Source organism: Rhinolophus sinicus, chromosome 1, assembly GCF_057876585.1.
Source record: "Rhinolophus sinicus isolate RSI-liver-muscle chromosome 1, RSI-T2T, whole genome shotgun sequence".
Taxonomy (NCBI): Eukaryota; Metazoa; Chordata; class Mammalia; order Chiroptera; family Rhinolophidae; genus Rhinolophus; species Rhinolophus sinicus.
The window spans coordinates 123,227,752-123,248,870 of record NC_142501.1 but is presented as its reverse complement, the minus strand read 5'-3'; the positions used below and the strand labels follow the sequence as shown (position 1 = coordinate 123,248,870).

The 21,119-nt window shown below is 40.5% G+C and overlaps 1 protein-coding gene across 2 annotated transcripts in view; it reads left to right on the top strand.

Annotated features, from left to right (window-relative positions):
* The window catches only part of PIP4K2A (phosphatidylinositol-5-phosphate 4-kinase type 2 alpha), a 145,397-nt gene that overhangs the window by 88,735 nt on the left and 35,543 nt on the right, over positions 1-21,119 (top strand). Inside the window, exon 4 of one of the 2 annotated variants that reach the window (XM_088789167.1) lies at positions 12,877-13,029. The exons of the other annotated variant lie outside the window; for it this stretch is intronic. Within the exon in view, the coding sequence (XP_088645293.1) occupies positions 12,877-13,029 (153 nt within the window). The remainder of the gene's footprint in view (positions 1-12,876; positions 13,030-21,119) is intronic. 2 annotated transcript variants of the gene reach the window in all.

Genomic DNA, 21,119 nt, shown 5'->3' with positions numbered 1-21,119 from the left:
CTCTTTTTTTTTTTTTTTTTCTTAAATAAAACTACTCTGGCATTTCACAGAAACTGACTTTAAAGAGCCTAAGGAACAGGATCTTGTTAGATTCCTCAATTCATTACCAAAATGAAGACCTTATATTTCCTCTTATAATCAGCCCTATTAAATGAGTCCTAAAATGGGCCCATTGCATCCCGAGTTCTACACTGTAGCAGATAAAAGTCATTTTTTTAATTTCCTAAAATGACCAATTTAGTTGCTGAAATACTAAGGCATGAGCCCATTTTCTTTCCCTTTTCCCTCCCTAAAACCAAAACCATGTAAGTTGATCTTGAAGGAAGCACAAATTACTGAGAACAAACTTTGAAGGCAAATTAGGCCAGTGGAGGATGATTCACACTAATGGGCAGGTCTGTTATGCTCTTAGCATGAGCAGCATAGAGGAGAGCCAGCGTGAATATAATTAATCTCTGGAACTCCACTCCTTTGCTCTGGTACTTTTGGCATTTAAATTGCTGCTTTCTCCTTGGCAACTGTATTTCTATTTAGAAAAGATAAAGGTGGGTGTTCAAAGTAACTTTAGTAAACCAGAGAGGTACTGGTTTCCCTCCCCAGGGCTACATCCAATGTCTGTACCTCTTAAACAACCATCAACAGAGGCAGGACCCCCGAGTTTACACCGAAAACAAGATCATAAATGTGGGGCTCAACACATTTTGTTGGCTACTTGGTTTGGAAAAAAGGAGGAAGCTGTGCCAAGGCTGGCTCTGGGTTTGTGCCTTGAGGGCCCCTGCACAGGCGGGTGAAGGCAGAAGTGCTGTGGTCCTTTGCAGGCTGCAGGGGACCTAGGCCAGGACCGGGGTTCTCCTCATCTCTGCTGCTTGGCACCTCCACTCACTACTACCCAGTTGTTTCATTCATCATGGCCAGAACAAGTAATAGGTATCAGTTGACACATGTAGTACCAAATTCCCAATCTGTTTTGAAAAGTGGGATCAGTGATCTGGTGTCTCATCATCTATTGGAGGCCCTGGATTGATCGCTAAAAGGGACCAGGCCTCATGCTGCTTTGCCTTGCTGTGTTTATTTTTCTGAAGCACTTGCATGTTGGACTAGCAGCTTTATATCAATGCGGCGATAAGGAGCTCCATTGTCTAGTTCATTTAGGATTCAAACCTTCACATTAAGTCACATGGATAAATGGTGTCCACTGGCCTTGTGTGTGCGAATTCCTTTTTGCTGCACCTGAAAACAATTCAGTACTGATCACTCCGATAGAAGCAGAACATTGTACTTAGCCTGCCTCACTGACCTCTGTCAGTGAACTTAGACTTCTTAAAGGGAACTGAAAAGCAGTCCTGCTAAACCCGTAAACATTTGCATCTTTCCTTTGGTTTTGATTTCTTGAATTTCTTTCAAAAAGAAAACTTTTGTTTCTTGCTGTTAAAGAGAAATTCAAGCAATAGTTCTAGAATATTCCTCACTGATAACAGTGTTGCCTACCAAACCTGCACGTGTGTGCGCACGCGCGTCCGGTGCTTCCAGGTTCAGAACTTTCTGCAGTTTATTAGTGCTTGTTCAGATTACTTCATTGGTTTTTAATGTGATCATTGTTGACTTATGTTCTTCTGATCATTGTTGGGCCAGTGTGACTTCCCATTACCACACTTTAAAGATAAGATGTCTTTCAAGAGGACTGATCCCATGGAGTCCTCCCCTGTTGGTGCAGTTCTGATTCTGCCATCACCGTAAGCTCTGGTCCTCCTTAGGTCAGGGATTTCATGCACAATTATCAACTCAGTGTGTGTTTATTTGCACGTACTGCGAGTCAGGCTCTGTGCTGAACATCGTAGAAACTGCAGGAGAGAAGAAAGAGTGAAGGAATTCCTTTATTTTTATTTTTATTTATTACATGCCAGATTCTATATTAGATGCTAATGAGATTGACAGAAACCCAGACATCCTGATTTTCAAAGTTCTTCAAGAAAATCTGCTTTCCAGTCTCTCAGAGAAACAGACCCTCATAACAGGCCCCAGGAAGTTAAAGGAAGGCTTTAGTTACAGTTTCTGAGCTGTGGGAATGGGTTGCCCACCAGAAACCAAGTTATGCAGGATGAAGATGAAGCAGTTAAACCTAAATACACCCCGTAATTGAAACCCAGACCTCTTCTCTTGTTCTTTTTGGATGATAATATCAGGTTTACTTTTCCCCTACTGCATCTCCTGAATTAGAATCCCTCATTATTCACATTTGATGCATTTTCTTCTTTGTATTTGTAACAGACAATTCTAATTTTAAAATAATTAATTTTAAAAGCTAGTGTTTTAAACTTTTGATGCTCTTGTTCCAGGTTTAAAAATAAAATTTTTAAAATGTTAACACCCTTAGAGAATACTAAACTTTGGGGGAAAAATCTGCCAGTATCTCTAGAATATAGCCACCATGTTTTCAAATGTAGATTTCCCCAATATAATTTAAACTGTCTGAGGGCCGATATTGAATCTCGTTTGTTTCCCAGGCTGCAGGCTCAGAATAAGTGGGCCTGGGCAGGCACTTCAGAAATACTTGTGGAAGAAAGGGAGGGAGGGAGGAAGGGCTAAGGGGTGCATTCCAAGAGAAGTGAGCCTTCTGGGCCAGATCATGGAGGCCAAAATGCTCAGGAAAGTGTGAAGCAATTGGATGGTGGCGGGATTGTGGGAGATGTTCCTTAGTAGTAGTTTGTTGGCTCTTGGGTTGGCTCAGCCTGCTCTTAGAAAGGTTCTCTTCATACTTGTTGGCCTCACAGATTAGCTACTGTGAGCCTCATGAGCATCAATTGGAAGCCCTGCCTGGGCTGAAAACCAGAGGAGCTCCGCTCTGATTGGACAGGCTCTTGATAGACCTTCCGGAAAACTCACAGCCCATCAGCATCCGATTTTTCTTGTGTTTTTTCTGCTTCTTCTTATGAGTTGAACCAATGGCTGTCCCCACCACAGACTGCTCCCCTCCCCACACGTGGGACTCAGGCTTCCTGTTTTACATGCATTTTCCTGCCCCTGCACCCATTTTGGGTTGTGATTTGTGATTTTCAACCAAGAGCTACCACAGGGAGATCCTGTCCGGGTTAAATGCCATATTCGTTCATTATGAGGCTGGGCCATGTTTCTGGCATTGTCATCTCAGTCAAGTAGCAACTGAGATTTTTAAAGGAGATCTCACGGTGTTCTGTGAAGTTACTGCAAGTCTGCTTCTTTCACTGCTGGTCATTACCTTTCACTTTTGTGTTCTTTTCTGAGAAGTTGTTTCATTATTGATAAGTGTTAAATTGCTCTGTGTCTTGCCCCCTCCATAATGAAAGCCATTCAACCCCTGGGATCACAGCTCAGACTTTCTTTGAAATCCCCCAAGAGTTTAACACAGGGCTTTGAACACAGTGGGCACTTAATAAATCCTTGATGATGATGTTTGAGTTTGCATGTTGGTTTTCACCTCCCTGATGAGGTCAGGGGACCATCTGTGCTCGCTCAGACATGTCCAATGCAAACCCAGAAAGCAGTCTTGTCTGGGCGATCATTCCCAGCTCCTGGGCCATGTGATTTCAGGCATGAAATCATAACCCTGAGTTGTCAGAGGGCAGCATTTGGCTTCCAGATTCCTAGTCTGAAACAGGTAGCCTGAGTTAGGAAGAAGAATATTTTCTTGGGAGTTGGGAGGCTAGTTTGAGTCCTGGATCTTCAGTGATTGACGCTGTTACCTGATCCAGTCACTTGGCTCTGGTAGGTCTTTGTTTTCTCATTGGGAAATGGGGGAGAAGGACGAGATGCTCTCCGAGGCCCATCAGCTGTGAAATCTCTGAATCTATTACCAAGTCACTATGAGTAGATGACTGTCACTTAGGTTCTCACACACAGTATTGACAGGTTCCCTTTGTAAGGTGGTGACTTTTACGCATTTGAGCATGGCAGCATTGCTTTTTAAGTGGCCTTTCTGTTGACTAAAATAAAAACTTTTCATTCACGATCTTTAGCAGAAATACAAACTCATATCAAAATGGGGGGAAAAAGAATGTATATAAGAATATATGAGTAGTTCAAGAGAATTAAACATTCAAAATGCTTGGGTATTTAAAAATGTCCCAGGGACCATATGGTTACTAAATCATGACATTTTTATGGGAGGTGTGTAAGATTGGTGGTAAGAATGAGCTAATTAAATTGACCTTTAAATTTCCTCCACCCTTCTGGAGGCCTCACTAATCCGGGACCCCCCACTGCAAAAATACACATCTTCAGCGCAGACTTTTAGAGGAGTGGGAAGGAAGGATAGCACCATTAATCCCTTTCTTTAGGGAAAGAACAATAAATTTCCAATTGTAAATGTAAGAAGGCCATTGAAGAGTGAGCTTCATCTCTCATTATTTCCTTTATTTCCTGTTGAGGGCTACATGGCCCCCGAGTTCAAACACAGCTGTTGAGATGTGAGAGAGGGTATATTGTAAGACCGGTAATGGATTTGGCTATGGGAAATGGAAGTGCTGAAAAATAAGTTTACTTACCAAGTGACAAGACAGACAAAAATGGACTAAATTGTCAGGTTTTCACCTGCCCTTCATCTAATAGCTTTGCCCTACAACTTCAACTTTTTGTCAAACAGTTTATTTTATCCCCAACTCCCCAGCATTCCTAGGAGCATCCTAAGAAGCGGCATTCGGGGACCATAACATGTCCACTGCACTGGATTGAGTATAGAGCCCCCAGAATGTCACCACACTCACCCAGAGACAGCCGGGGATCTATAGTTGGCACAGTGGGTCGCTTCAGGGTGATGAGTGTGCTCAGGGGACTTGCAAGAAGAAGGTTTGGGCTAGTCACAAATACCTGTGTGCTGTATGATTGCATTTTTATGAAATGTCCAGAATAGGCAAATATATGTAAGACAGAAAGTAGATTAGTGGTTTATTATTAGGCTGCTGGAGGAAGAATAGAAGTGATTGCTAATGGGTACGGGTTTTCTTTCTTTTTCCTTTTTTATTGAAGTATAGTGACATACAATATTATTTTAGTTTCAGGTGTACAACGTAGTGATTTGACATTTACATACCTTACCATGTGATCACCACGATAATTCTAGTAACTATCACCGTGCAAAGTTATTACGATATTATTGACAGTATTACTGAGCTGTACATTCGGAATATGGCTTATTTGTTTTATAACTGAAAGTTTGTACCTCTTAATCCCCTTCACCTTTTTCATCCATCCCCCCACCCCTTTCCTCTGTGACAACCATCAGTTCTCTGTTTCTTTGAGTTTGTTTCTGCTTTGTTTTGTTAATGTGTCTGGATTTCTTTTTGAAGTGATGAAAATATTCTAAAGTTCATCGTGGTACTGGTTGTTTAATGTTGTAAATATGCTAAAGCCATAGATTTGTAAAATTTAAATTGGTGGATTGTGTGGTATGTGAATCATATGTAAGTAAAGCCATTAAGGAAGAAGAATATTTGGAGTTTTTTTGTGTGTTTTTTTGTTTGTTTGTTTTTAATTTATTTTTAAAATTTAGTGGGGTGACAATTGTTAGTAAAATTACATAGATTTCAGGTGTACAATTCTGTATTACATCATCTATAAATCCCATTGTGTGTTCACCAGAATGTTTGGAGTTTAAAATTAGTTTATATTCAATATGAGACTTTTTTCCCTCCACCATTGAGTTGGCTCTTTTTCTTGAGTGTAGCGGGTTATGATAACAATATTTCCAGTTCAGAAAAGTGAATTTAAGGAATTACGTAGTGTTTAATATGAGACTTTCAAATGTGTAGAACAAAAGGGTAGCCAAAGAATAGAGCATGTCATTTGCAGTTTGTTTCCATTTATCATTAGATTTTTCTCCCCAAACTAACAGCAATTGATTGTCCATTTCCTGTGACTGCAGTAACTATTACTGAGTACCAGTTAGTAGAGCAAGAAGGAAACCTAGAGACCATTAAGTCCAACTGTCTTTCCTTGCAGATGATCAGATAACGGAGTTAGGGGTGGGGGTGGGGGATCGTTGAGGGGTCTCATTGCCCTTGACTGGACCTCTGACTCATCCTGTTTCTGCCACACGTGCTGAGACTGGAAAACCTGAAAAGGAAAGAAAGGTAGTAAAGGCAGGCCGCTACTGCCTACTGTGGGCAGTGAAGGCAACAAGACACTAGATCAGATTTCCAGTACGTCTGCATTTTAAAGGTTGAATTAGTCTTTTAAGGCTCTGCATTGAATGATATTGTCGATTTTGTGGTTGCTCCACAGGTTACACAAATGATTTCTCAGACTGTCAGTTCCCAGGTTGCTTTTCTAAACCTCCATCTCTTTCCTCAAGCCCTTGGTCTCATTCAGCCAGTTCCTGCTCAACCCTTTCCCCCATCCCTCCCCTCCACGCTCCCACCTCACCACCACCCCCACACCCCCGTACCCCTGCTATCCCCTGAACCTCAAGGTAACAGAGGCCACACCTTGGGCTCCCCTTCCCTCCTCCCTATGAGGAGGGAGTCCTCCACTTCCTTCCTCTTGAACTACTTCCATTACAGAGTTGTCCCACCCCTCTGTCATCCCACTTTCCCTTTGGCTGGAGAGAATGTTGGGGGTGAGCAGGGCCCAGGATAGAACTTTTGTGTAAAATATTTTAAATACTCTTAAAAGTAGTTATTATTGAGAGCTGTAGAAAATAACCTGTAAAAGTGATTGGGGGAAAAAATGTATAGCTGTCAATTTTTACTGGGTACAAACCAGAGGCTTGGCCAGAATGGACGAACTCATTCTACAAGTCCTTTATTTTTAATTTACCAATTTATAGCATAATTTGTTAATATTGATCCGCACCTCTCATTATCTTCTAAGTTGGAATTTGCTTTTTATAATAATAGCCACAATTTATTGAGTGCTACTATATTCCAGCCACTATTATAAAAATTCTCCATTATCTAATTAACCCCCCAAACATTATTATTATTATTATTATTATTATTATTATTATTATTATTCTCATCATTATTACCTTTCGACAGATATGGAAACTAAGGCACAAAGCTGAAATGACGTGTCCAAAGTCATACAGTCTTGAATCTAAAGCTCCCACGTCTAATGCCATGCTCTACTATCGTCTATCTTAGTCATTAATACTATCTGAAACTTGAAAGGTCATCAGGCCCCGGCTTTTGGCGATATGAGCCTGAGAAAATATGAATAAACTAAATAAAAGTATGAATAAACTAAACACAGAGAGATGGTTTTGATGTTGAGAACATTCTGATGAGTGTATACTTAGTGAGTTTGTGAATGTGTTCTCTTCTGACAGCTCCTAGACTTGGGAAGGCTTATAAGGACATTTCCAAAGACCAGTGGAAAATTTCATACATTGAATAAACCCTGGATTGCCTTTGTATTGTGTTGTGACTTTGACCCCAAATATCCACAGAGCACTTGTTTTGCACATTCACACTTTTGAACTGAAAGGTTCAGAATCCCAGATTTTGAATTTTTAAAAAATGCCATTACAGAACGTATAACACTCTGAGTTTTGTCCATGACCAGGAATTTGTTTCCTAATGAGAATAGATCTCTCCACACCCTAGGCAGCTTTCATTGGGTAATTTTATCTGGCAGTTTTCTCATAAACACAGATATGTAAGTAGGGGCAAGGGTTCCTGAAAGTGAACATTTTACTTTGGAAATGGGAATCATCTGGAAGGTGACTAATGCAACCCTATATATGGGGCATTTTAGGCCTTTGGTTGAATCAGGTCTCCATCTCAGACTTGGCCTTTTACATTAGGGTGCTTAAGATGAGAAAGAATTTTTAGAAATGGTGCCTTCGGCTAGACCTTCTTTCTTCCATGCAAATCTTGTCTAAACTTGCAAATTTTGTCTTAACTTCTTTTTTTCTGTCCCCTCCCCCAACTCCCTCTCCCCCAATTAATATTATAGAGTATCCCAGAATTCATCATTCCCAGTGTAAAATTTACGCCTTTCAACCTTGGCATTCTTTCCTAAGAAAACCATAGAGTTTTCAGCATGGAAAGATGGAGGATGGGACAATCTTCTAAAGATAAAAGCCAGTGACCCAAAGAGAATGAAAACCTCCAGCTATTCTGAGAACATGTGAATTAATTAAAACAGACATGACGAACTGTGCCACATGGTCAGAAATGTGAAGAATCCTTAGGATTGACATTGTCACGGGATTGTAAGAAATACTGAGTGTTAGGCCTCTTTCAGCCCTGTCTTTGTGCCACATGATTATCTGATTCTAAAGCCCCAGGCTCAGCAGCTCATAGTTTTCCTGTCCTAAAGGCTTGTTCCTAAGACACACATCTGTCTCTTGCCCTGAGAGAAGATGACTCCTATTCCTAGCCGCCTCAGGTAAAGTCAGGTAATGAACAGTCCTAGAATGAGTCAACACAGATTTGTACACGCGTTAATGAGAGCATAAATCAAGGACTCTGGGCTGCATTAGCACTGACACTGTTCTTGATGTTTTCACACTTTTTTTTTTTTTTTTTTTGGCAAAATTGAAAACATAAGGAGAGGTTTGGTTTTTTGCCAGTTGGCTCAGGCTCTAAATTGTGATTAGAAGGTATTTGTCACCACAGAAAACTACATTTCCACAATTTCATAATGCCCACCACACTCTCAGGCAGGGTGGCAACAATGGCAGGAGGGATGGAGGCCGACTGCCCTGGGCAAGGCCCCTGGGAGGCCCTCCACGTACACCATCCCATTGGGCTGTTCATGAACTGAGACAGGCAACTCATGTCAACTCTGGTCTTTCTTTTCTGATCTGTAAATTGAGTGGTTTGGAATAATCTCCAAGCTTGATTGCATTTGTCATACTCTTTGATTATGAGAATTATTTACACATAGAGAGACCCCAAGGGGGTGATCACCCTCTATGTGATTATGAGAATTATTTACACATAGAGGGACCTCAAGGAGTGAACGTCACTGCGCCACACTCTGTTTCTTCTCAGGGCTTTCTCCTCTTGGCCTCCCAAATGTGTCCAAGCATCCCATATGATGCTGTGGTTCATTTTTCCTTTTGTGACAGTACAAAGCACAATGAGCGATTTCAATATTCAGTTTCACTGGATAGTGGCCTGTTTTTAGGACCCTCGGTAAGGACTTTCAATACATAGCAATGACCTCCTTTCCTTAACTCATCTTCTCGTTCTCATGGGAATTGTCCGAGTACATCCGGAATCTATGAAGTATTATTTTCATGCTGCTCTAAGAACTAGTGTCACTGTCCCTTTAATCTTGGCCCTGATGTCCTAAACCCTCATCGTGCCCCCGCTGAGATGATGTTCGTACTGTCTTCTGACTGGACTGTTGTTGGGAAACATATCGAATCACCTTCTAAGGCCTGTGCTTTCCAGCATTTCCTAGAGTAGCATGCCGTGTCATCAAGTAAATATATTTTTAGAGTTATAAAAGGTCTGAGGTAGAAATCTAATTCAGTCTACCCTCTCCCCTGGGCTTATTCTCCATCACTTTACAGACCCAGAAACTGAGGCTCAGTTGGCTATGACACACATATCCAAGGGATAATGAGTGGCAAAGCGTGTTCTGGGTCCCAGACCAGCACTCTGCCATTACACAGTACTGCCTTTTTACACAAACAAATGAACACTTCTACCTTATTTCAAAGGCTACAAATAAAAAATCTATGATTATGATGTTAAGTAATAGCAAAAATGTAGTCTTGTCTTTGTAAATTGCCCTTTTTGGTTACCTGAAAGGAACTGTTAGGCAGGAGCCATAGGCATATTACTTGACTCCATTGTACTCCATTTTCGTTATCTTCAAGTAAGAAAATGCACCTGGCTTTCCTATCTCACACGAATGTTGTGAAAATAAGTAGGAAGTAATGAGTTGGATTCTTCCAGGCCTTAGAATCATTTCAAGGAGCATGCATTTTGTGTACTTACTTTTCTGATTTTTCTGCTTGTCCAAGGCTTTCAGTAAATTTGATTCATATGTTCTTATGTTCATAGTGATCATAAATTTTGACTAAGTCTATGTCCCTGACTTTACTGATTATCTGAAAACTAAGAGGCTTAAAAAAAAAAAAAAAATCCTTCCACACACTGGAAGTAGATATTGTGGATTGGGACCACTCATTTGATTATTAAAAAACTGAGTTGCAGCAGAATCAAGATTAGAATTTGTAAGGTGCTGTATCCCAGGATTAAGACTTGACTGGTATGCTAATGCAAAGTCTATAATAAATAATTAGCAATGTCTTTGAAACTGATGGGAAACACAAAGAATTTGGAATGAGGTAGCATGTGAGCTGAGGCGTTATGGCATTATTTAGCTATGCAGTTCCAGCCCTGTGCTTTATAAATCCACACATTGCCTTGAACATAGTACTATTAAACATTTCTTTAATGAACTAACACAGTGAATGCAATGAATTATTATTCTTCACTATAAGGTTTCCCATTTAAACCAGAGTTAGACAGAATATAATGGGAAAGGCGTTCATGTAGGGAAGTCTATAATTATAACACACTTAATGCATAGACTGAACACTCTGCACCAGACAAAACACATGGTAGCCACAATTCAGTAAACTCTTGGTTCTCAGGTGTGATCTGAAGCCCTGCTGTATCAGCATCATCTGCTTCTTCAAATGCCCCACCCACACCTGCTGGATCAGAAGCTGCACATGAACATGATCCCTGGGTGATTTGGTTGCTCATTAAAGTTTGAGAAACACTGACTATGCAGCTTTCAATTTTTTTCTATCCCATTGGTCTGTGATAGAACTCTATACTTTCATACCTAATATGCCAAAGCAAACGATATCTGGAACTGATGCTGCTGTAATTCTGCCCTTTGCTGGATACAATTATCCTTTACTATTATTTCCCACTCTCCTCAAAACTTATTTTACATGTAGTATCTGTTGTACAAAGTTTATAACCTGTTCTACCCGACTGTCATAAAGTTGGTTGTTCCTGCTCTGATTTTATGCCTGAAAGTAATTCGTAATTTTACGATTCCCAGTATTCTTGTTTTATTTAGAATACCTTTTGCAAATTAATGTTTGGGAGGAGAAAGAAAGACTATTAGCAAAGAGCAGCAATTGCTTTCTTTGCTAGTGTTTCAAACCCCACCGGGGACCATTCACTTTGATTTTCTCCCTTTTATTCTTAGTAGGAGAAAAGTATGTAAAGGAGATTTTTTTTGGCGGGGGAGCAGCATACTTGAGAATTAAACTCCTATTAATATAGGCATTTTCATCCTGAAAATCATTTTCATCATTCTCAATCTAGCTAATGAATTTCAGTTATCTTAAGAATAATTTAACACTGCCAAGTCCTGTTACTTCAAATCATTGGGAATTACACTGATTTTTCCCCCCTTCTCTCCAGTTTTCTAATAAGGTAAGGAAAGCAAATTCAATTCATTGGCAGTATTGGCTCTGAACTTGACAGGTGTGCCTGCTTTCATTCAAATCCAGATGTACTGTCTCAGGATGGAATGATATGCGGTGCCAAGGGCCATCCTTAGAAATGAGAATGAGCTCACAGGCCACCTCCCTCTGCAAGCACAGGACCTGCGTGCGCTACTGTGTCGCTGCAGTGTACTTACACTTTGTATCGCTAATTCCTGTTGAATTTCATCAAGAAAGGAAGGAAAAGTTAAAGAGACGTGAATAGGGAATATGCAGAAAGGGAAGTCTTTCATTGAAAATCTATGATGCAGTGATATTACTGCCTCTCTAAGGATATCTGTGTCCCTTTAACTGGAAAGTGTTTGGTTCACTGGGGCTTTTCAATGCCCACTTTTAGAGTGGAAGTTGAAGAGCAAAAGTGTCTGCCTTTGCATCCCTCATATGCACCCCAGTGGGGCCAGGCAGGAAGGAGAGTCAGCACCGAGCAGTCAGCAAGGGTGTAGACCAGACTCCTCAGGTGCTGGCGGTGTGCTAACCCCAGTAGTCTGGGTGGCCATTGTAAGAAGGGTGGTGGAAGGGACAGAGGCCTCCTGGAGGCTCTAAGAAACAGGAGATTCAAACAGGAGAGTCACATGTGAGAAAAGGGTAGACTCACCTAGCTAGAGTGTCCGTAGCATGAGCCAGATACCGGAACAAAATGGTACTAGAGGAGCCCCTACTCAGAGGCCCTCCTCATCCACCCTCCAGAAGATTAGTCCTTCTCTAAGAGGACTGAAGGAGAGTGTGGAAGATGGACCAAATAAGAATCTTCTGAGGAGCTATTTTAGAATATAGCTGCCCAGACTTCTCCCAGGGCACACCACAGTCAGCAGAAGGTACTGAGTAATTCACTAGTTGAGAACTTGGGTTCTGAGCCAGCCACACTGGCGATGGAATTCTAGCTCTACCCTTTACTTGCTGTGTGACCTTTGCCCAATTACTGAATCTCTCTGATCCCCATCTCCTCATCTATAAAATGATGATGATGTTAATAGTAACCATTTCACAGGGAAGTTATCAGAACTGGGAGAAATGCTCTGTGTGTAATGCTTGGCATAATACTTGCCATTAAGGAAATACTTCGTGAATATAAAATTTTCTTCCATCACTGGACCCTAATTTTATTCAGAAGAAATTTGAGCTCTTGTCCAAATCGGAAAAGAGCAAGGTGAGCAAAATAACTTTGATGATAATTCTAGACCTTAGCTTACTTTAAGACGTTAGAATCATAGTACAGATCCAAGCTGTTTTCATTCCATTTGCAAGACTAGCAATTTTAGTTACGATGAATATAAAATGTCGCCATCTTACTTACCAATTTTTTCCAAACACAAATGTTTTTTAAAAAGTTGTGATGACAAATTATCCGGAAATCGGAAAGCCACATCTTTAACAGGTTCTCTTCCCTGCTCCCATCTTATCCCAACGGGAAGAATTCCTTGACCAGGAGCGCACCCCTCCCCAACGACTCCCAGGCACGCAGTGGAGCTCGGTTCCACACGTCCTATGACAAAAGATACGTCATCAAGACCATTACAAGCGAAGATGTGGCCGAGATGCACAACATCCTGAAGAAATACCACCAGGTAATTTTTCTTTATCTTTATTTGAAACTCTGAAAAGGTTAACATTCGAGCCTAAATACCATAAAGGCCAAATATTTAAATACATAGCCAGGAAATGATGTCACATTTGACATAAACATCTCCTCTAGCTGGGTTTTTAAAAATTACATTAGCCAGATTACTGACAGATAACATTTAGGAATGCTTATCCTACGAAGATGATTGGTCATTTATATAACACTTTTACTCTAAATACTCTTCTGTATAATAGTTTTGATGATTGCCATACTGATTTTAAAATCACTCAGCTTAAAATTTGGCAGAATTTCAGAAGTTTTTTGCATATGCCAGAAGTTAGGTGGTAACTTGTGAGTGTTTATCCATTTACACCTCCAAGTCCTATCCTGCTTTCACTGGTTTTTTCCTGTCTTGGCCCCAGAAAGGTCCACCCCATTCACACTCTACTGCTAGAACAATCTCTGAGTTTTCACCCCTCAGCATTATCCCTTCATAATCACCTGGGGAAAGAATCAAATTGCTCTTGGGAGTAGCGACTCTCTCTCTCTCTCTCTCTCTCTCTCTCTCTCTCTCTCTCTCTCTCTCTCTCCCTCTCCCTCTTCTCTCCCTTCTTTTCCCTCCCCCTCTTCGAATAAATTTCAGCGCAAGTTTCCAGGTGGAGCAATGTTCCCAGGTCCCAGCAGAGCTGTAAGAGGCCTTACTTACTGTGTAGGATGAGCATGAAGTCTAGTGTCAGACAACCTCAGGTTCACATCCCAGCCCTGTCATCTACTAACTTCGCGACTTCTGGACTTTGAAGCCTCAGTGTTTTCTTGTATACAATGGAGATAATAACTGTACCTAACTATGGAGTCCCGAAGATTAAATGGGAGTATGTATGTGAGGTACTTAGTACTGTGTGTGTCATACACTAGGCGCTCAATATTTGGTGGTGGTAGTCGTTATCAAGTCATGTGAAAAAAACCATTAACTACTATGTCATCTTGAGAAATTGTGGTCTAATGGCATGAAGGTGGCTGCTTGCAACATCACAGAAATAATCTTCAGAACTGGTGTTTGAATCACATGCTAAACCACACACACATATATCGTGTACACGGGTGCACGTACTTTTAGAGTCCTGCTATTTTTTTACCTAAATAGCTCCAAATCCCCTTCAAAGGTAAAGATTGGCTACCACAGAGAGTATCCCAAATAAAGTGCTGGGGGCCCTGACTGCGTAAAGAAAAGGATTCTCAAAGTGTTCATACTGTTGCATTATGAAGTATCAACCTCTCCAAGTGATGACTTTGAAGGCTTGAAGGCAGCCCTCATTTGTATTTTTGAGCAACTACATGTCTGTTTAAAAGTCAGCTTCTTACCTCATGGTCTTGCTTTCTGCTCTAACATTATAGAGTGTTTCTTGGCAGTTGGCTTATTCTTCAGTCTTTGCAGATGTGATCACTTGCATTTTTGTTGCAGTGAAGTCTATGAAAATTTTGGGGCTATATTCTGTTTCTGGAAACTTGGGACTGTCCCTAATTTGTTTCTTAAAGACATTAGTCAGCCTCTAAATACATTTAACATATAATAAATCTTTTATATCATGTATTCTTTTGAAATTTGTTCTATAGCACTTATGCTGTTCCCTATTATGAAGGACATTTTAAAAGGCAGGGATAGTACCTGTGAAGGTAAAAACAATAAGGCACTGGTTTCTGAATGAACTGAGTTACAGGATGCAGCTTTAACTACTGAACTTTTAAACTGTCTACTATTTCATATCTCCCCTCTGTAACTTAATGTCATGCATTCTTTTTATACTTTCTTCAAATTGTCTCAGAACTTTCAAAGTGAGGTGATACCTCAATGACTGATGAAAACATTATTCTGATAAATGGCTATGATCCCAGTCTAATAAAATGTGACACTCAATTCAAATAGCAACTTCTGGCTGACAACTTGGAGTTCAGAATGTTTTGACTTGATAGACATCACAATCTGAAACGTTCTCTCTGGGGTGGTTACCATAGCCTAACGTGAAGATTTGACATATCCTGAGTATAACTTGAAATGCACTGGGGATCCGAATAAGTCTATTAACATGCTCCAGGGGCTTTCACGTACTAAACATTTTCTTTCATTTCACTACTACAAAAGAGTTATTTTCTTGGTGTGTTCTTTAACCACAAAAGTCTCATTTATCCAACATCTATATTTTTCTTTCTTCTTATAAATGGTGTTTTAAATACAATGTAGGGGATCCTAGCGATTGAGAATCACCATTTTTAATACAATTTATTTAAAAGACACTAAGTTGAACATCAGGAAACAGACAGAAATCCTGCTTGTTATGAACTGGTCACTTAGGGGGTCTCTGAACCTCAGTTTCCCCATCTACATTTTATTTATTCATTCATTTGTTCGTGTATTTACTCTTTACCTAATTCCAGAAAGGATATAAGGTGGCCTTCAAGGAAGTTTGAAATACAGGATAGAATAGGAAAAAAAGGAAGCTAGAAAAGGGAAGAAGAGGGTGAAAACACAACATGGAATCTGAAATGAACCTAAAACTCATGCCATGATGCCCACGAGCTTCCTACATTGAGGGCCACTAATTTCACCCTAGTTTCTTAGCAGCCACAGTAGAAAGTGAAACCTGAATAAGCTAGTTACACAGTTATTGTGCCTAAAGATACAAATGAATCAGTTGTTAAGGAGAAATATAATTAACTTGGTACTAAGATCAGAAAGGGTTTTTTCTAGGCATTCCCCACAGAGAGAACACATGACATGATAAACATCATCCTTGCAGCCAGCTGTGCAACACACAAGAATTTCATAAAACCTCAAAAGAAAATCATCAGTATAGGCTGCTGACCCCACACCAACATGTAATTCCCATTTAACCAACATCACTGTGCAGAGGGAGGATGCAATGTATACGGCTACCCAGGACTCTGCCAGGCTGGCTCCCACCAGGCAGGTGTTTGAATGTCCTCAAGCTGCCCTTTTCATGGGCCACGTGCAAACAAGGTGTTGCTGAATATTACATGGCAGTGAACTCGGCCTTGTGCATCCTCAGGTGTAGCTATTTCATGCAATCAGACATAGGCCTTGCCATCTGTAAGCCAGGAGAGGTCCTTCTAAACTTTGTTGTTTAGACAAACAAAGTGATGCTCAAGGGCACTTGAGATGGGCCTTAGACCTTTTCTTCCTACTTCAAGAAGGCCTAGACTACTTTTAGGATTTATGTCTAGTCTTGTAAATGTTCTGTCTCCTACTTCAGTGGCTACTGTCGGTTCTTCTATTTCTTCTTGTTTTTTGTTGCTTTTCCCTTGTACTTTGCTGTACTTCTGAACTGCTCAGTCTGGAATAGTACTTAGGTTTGTTCAAAGTGTGTATCAGTAGATGGGACAGGCTTCAAGAGAGAGGCTCTCTTGCAGAGCAAATTGGATGGATTTTCTGATAGCTCTGGTTCCTCGATGGCCCTTGACTTCTCTTTTTTCTTTTCTTTGATTGTTTTTTATTTTAATGAAATATATCCAGAGTTGCAGTTATACTCCGGACGGTTAAAATTACCATTATGTCAACCTATGGAGAAGTGAAACATGGCTAGATATTTGAATAAATTCTTCCTGGGATTAATTTTCTGATAAGTCATCCTTGCCAGCAATGCGGTGTGGTAGGTAGTTCAGAGCATGGACTGTGGAGAGCTGGCTGCTGCATTGAGACCCCAGCTTTACCCCTGACCAGCTGTGTAACCTTGGGCAAGTCACCTAACCTCTCTACACCTGCTTCTCTGTCTATAAATTTGGATAATAGTACCTCCTTTATTCATTGTTGTGCTAATTAGGTGAACTGATATTTTTAACTTGCTCAGAACAGTGCCTAGTATATCATGTGTTATATAAATGATTGAATAAGATAATGAAATACAATTTTTCTACTCATCAACTCTTTCAGTCCCCTAGAGGGCCTGGTTTCTCATAGAATGTGACACTGAGGCAGAATTGTGAAGATTGGAACCACAGGGGTTTACATTTCTTCCCAAGTTCCAGCATCTTGCCTTAGTCTTTATCTGTTGCCAAATCCTACCGTAATTTCCACTCTGTGCTAAGAAAAGACAGCGTCCTCTCTCAGACCAATGGAAAATTTATATTAAGCAGAGCAAACATTTATAAGTCTCTTCCTTTATTTGATTTTCTCTTTTTTATAGTTAGGAGAATAACTTAATGTTTGAGCATAAATACCCTTTTCTTTAAATTTCTCTTAGGCTAAAACAAACTCAGGTCTCAACTGATTAGCTAAGCAATGTCAGAAGAGCATTCATGAAGAAAAAAAGTGGTCAAGAAACTACTTGAATATCTTATTTCTCTTTTTTTCACTTGCCTGAATTCATTGGGAGGTTTGATATCACAGCTTCAGTTTTATTTAAAATTAAAGGTAAATGTCAGTTAAAATTTAGAAATTTTACAGGAGGGAACAAGTTACAGTATAGATGATTAATATTATGAAAATATTAAGAGTGTCTCTTAAGCTTTTGAAATATAGAGGTTAAATTTATTTTTATTTGTTTTTTATGTCAAAGTGACTGAATTGATAAATTGAAAAATATCCTAAAAATCTTTCTTATCCTTTGCACGTAGGAAACAATTAGTAACTTGAGCCAAATCTAGAAGTTATGCCTAAAAGTCTGAATTCCTTGTTAAATAAGGTAGCTAGCACCTCAAATTTCTGTTAAGGATTTTAGGGTGAATGCGTGACTCTTTTGGACCTGTTGGGACTGAGTCCCAGAAAGCAGTTTCCAGGCTCTCAGCTTCACATGGAAAGGTGCTGGCTCAGTTGTGTAGCCCACGCATGCGCAGGACACATCCCTATGTAAGCACTTATGCAACTAGTTTGCTGTCAGCTGTAACCAGCTGGCCATCAGCCACTACTGTTGTGTATGCTGTATAGCTGCCGTGGCTGCGATAGCAAGCGAGGATGTGGCGGATGTGGAGGATCCTACTTCCTGTGTCTGGACTGGCGGCCATCGAGACTGTGGTGCAGGGAGACCTCTTGTTGGGGTACTGGCGGGTGTTTGCTTCTTGAGTCTCGACAGACCGCCCTCGAGACTATAGTGATATGAACCCCCTATCCGTGGCTCCGCTGTTGTTCCCTTTCACCCCCATCGTATCCTGTGTTCACCTACCGGGAGCTGAGCCCCTACATGACAGACTTTGTCTGGAGTTCATCTTTTCATCCTCCCATGAAGGATAGTGGTGTTGGCATTACCATTCGAATATGAGCCACAAATAGAGGAAAAATGAGAAAGTAGGCACCGTAAAAGCCAAGAATTACAATGAAAAATTGGGTGTGTGGCACTGAAAGAGAAAATGTTACGCACTCCATGGGCGTTTCTCCAACTCTGATTATAGACAGGACACCTATAAAAACACAGATTCTGACTCAGCAGATCTGGGTGTCTAACACTTTCAGGTGATGCTGATGAAGCTCCCAGGACGTGGCAGGTCCGTACCTCTTTTCTAGAACAGGAGAAACAGTCTGAGTGTGCTCTGGCTTCTCTGCTCTTCTATCTGGAGAAGCAGTCAATTGAAATGGGAAAAGTACACTTCAAGTTTTAAGGTCTACATGCACCTAGAACTATGTGACCAAAGGCAGGCTCCTAGCAGAGCCTGTCTGCCGTCGGAAGCTGCAGACACATTTCTTGCTTCCCTCTTAGAAACATGAGGAAGGCGTTTGCTATCTCCTGGGTCCCCGTGGCCTGGGTGGTGCCCCTTCAAGCTCCACTTTGCTGACAGGGAGTCACTGCTTGCTAATGGGGGCATTTGGAGCCCTCTGTTCACAATGTCCTAGCCAATTGCTCCCCAGGTTTCCAGGTAGCTTCCCAGCACACTCTTCAGAATGATTTTCCTGCAGCAGATTTTCTCCATTTTCTGGAAATTCCATCATCTTTTTCTCTTCATATATTGCCTGTCTGTTCTATTCTTTCCCTGTGTCTTTCCAACAGCTATATAGTTGACATTCTTATTCTGGCCTCTACATCTCAACTTTTCTTTCCCATTTTCCATCTTGAAATATCTCCGCCCAGTTCTGGGTAAATTCCTCAGCTATATCATCACCCAGTCCTAATTCTCTCTTCAACGGTTTCCATCTGTGGTCTCCCCTGTCCAGTGATTTTTTATTTCAATAATCGTATTTTTTCTTCTAGATGTTCCATTTTTAAAAATCTACCAGTTCATTGCTGGTAGTTTCTTGTTACATGCTCATCCCTGACATTGCATCCTTTGTTTCTTTAAATATTTTATGCATAACTTCAAATTCTATTTCCGGTAGTCCTAACTTATGTAGTTCCTAGGCCTGAATTTGCCTGTACTGTCTGCTGACCCTCAATCAGAATGACTTGCCCAAGCAGAAGCCTACACAGAGTTTGGGGTTAAGATGTTGATGAGGGATTGAAACCTATGTAAGGAAGAACAAAGAAGTAGGATTGTACAGAGGGAGAAGTCACACTGTCGTGTAGGCCTAACCAAGTCACAGCCAACCTGATGGTGCACTCTGGAGTGCTCCACCCAGAAGCTCCCGTGATGGGCCAAAGTCACAGGGAGGCAGACCTGGGAGGAGCTGCCAACTAAAGCTTCTGACCACATTCCTCAGCTGGGCAGCCAGACCTCTCACAGCTGCCCACCAGGGTGATGCTTGGAGCAGCCATTCTGCATTTCAATTGTAGTCAGTGACTACACTCCATCTATACTTAAAGTACTTTTTACACAGTCATTTCTTCTTCAATGATGATGTTATTTATGGGTGTTGATTATAGTATAACAGAGGGAATTAGGAGCAATCAGTGTGTGAGTTCAGGAATATTCCCCATTATCTCAGTACTAAGAATGTTTGTAAACACTCCAGAAGAATGTTCGTTCCTTTTAAGCCTGATTTTATTACATTTAAGAAAAGTAGTAAAGTTTTGTATTTATATTAGCTTAAGTGTTGTCATCCTTACATTCTTTTTTGACTTCAAACCAATATGAAACCAAAATAAATTTCATTAACTGACACTTATACACCATTATCCCAAAATCAGTTCAGGGCAAATTTGGATTATTTATTTATTTGGTCGTTCTAAAACATAGTAATTCTTAATTTCAGGCAAGTTGATCTCCTTCCTTCCTCCCTCCCTCCCTTCCTTCCTCCCTCTCTTCTTCCCGTCCTTCCTTCCTTCCTTTCCTTTCTTCCTTCTTTCCTTTCATGTCAAATATATTGTTCGAGTGATCTATAAATATAGCCAGTGTCATGGATTACAGATCATTTAACCTTTCAAAAACATTTAACTGAAACAAGACTGTACATTGAAGTATTAATTTAATTCTATAACAAATTGTCACTTCAAACCTCTAAGATGAAAATGAGTGAAACATGATAATAACAGCAATTTATGTTTATAACAAACCCACAGTTATACAGGGGAAGACATGGAGAGATTAAATTTGCCTGTATTGATGACACCATGGAATCATTTACATGTCTATTTTTTAAAAGAAGACACAAAAAAGTAAAAACTGTTAGTGTTGGAAACACAGGTTACAGATAAAACATTGCCACCCAATATATGTTTCTGAGAGGACTCTTGGAAAAAACAGAAGCCACTGCATGATAACTAACAAAACGAGGTGACACAAGGTGTCCAGCTATGAAAATGCAAAAGTGGAAAGTAATAAAAACAATATTTTAAAATGCCAACATAGGTAATCAGTGAGTTTAGCACTGAGAATACGGACCCCAAGAATGATTGTGATTGATTGAGCTCCATATAGTAAGCATAGTAAGAACTGATGAGTATCAAGTTCACTTTGTTAAAATTTGGGAGTATATATTCAGGGCTTCTTCAGACGGACACTCCTTGTTACCACTGAATTGCAATCATCTGAAAGCCGCCACTCTAGGTACCAGACCAAGTTTTCTGTTTGGTGTGTGAGAAGAATGTGGCTACAGGTGACCTAGAGAGCCCAGAAAGGTGGGAATAATGGCTGGCACTGTACCACAGAGAGGAAAACCTCAGGGAAAATGCCATATCTGAGGGGTCACTGAAAGGAACATTCTTCAGGAGTGTA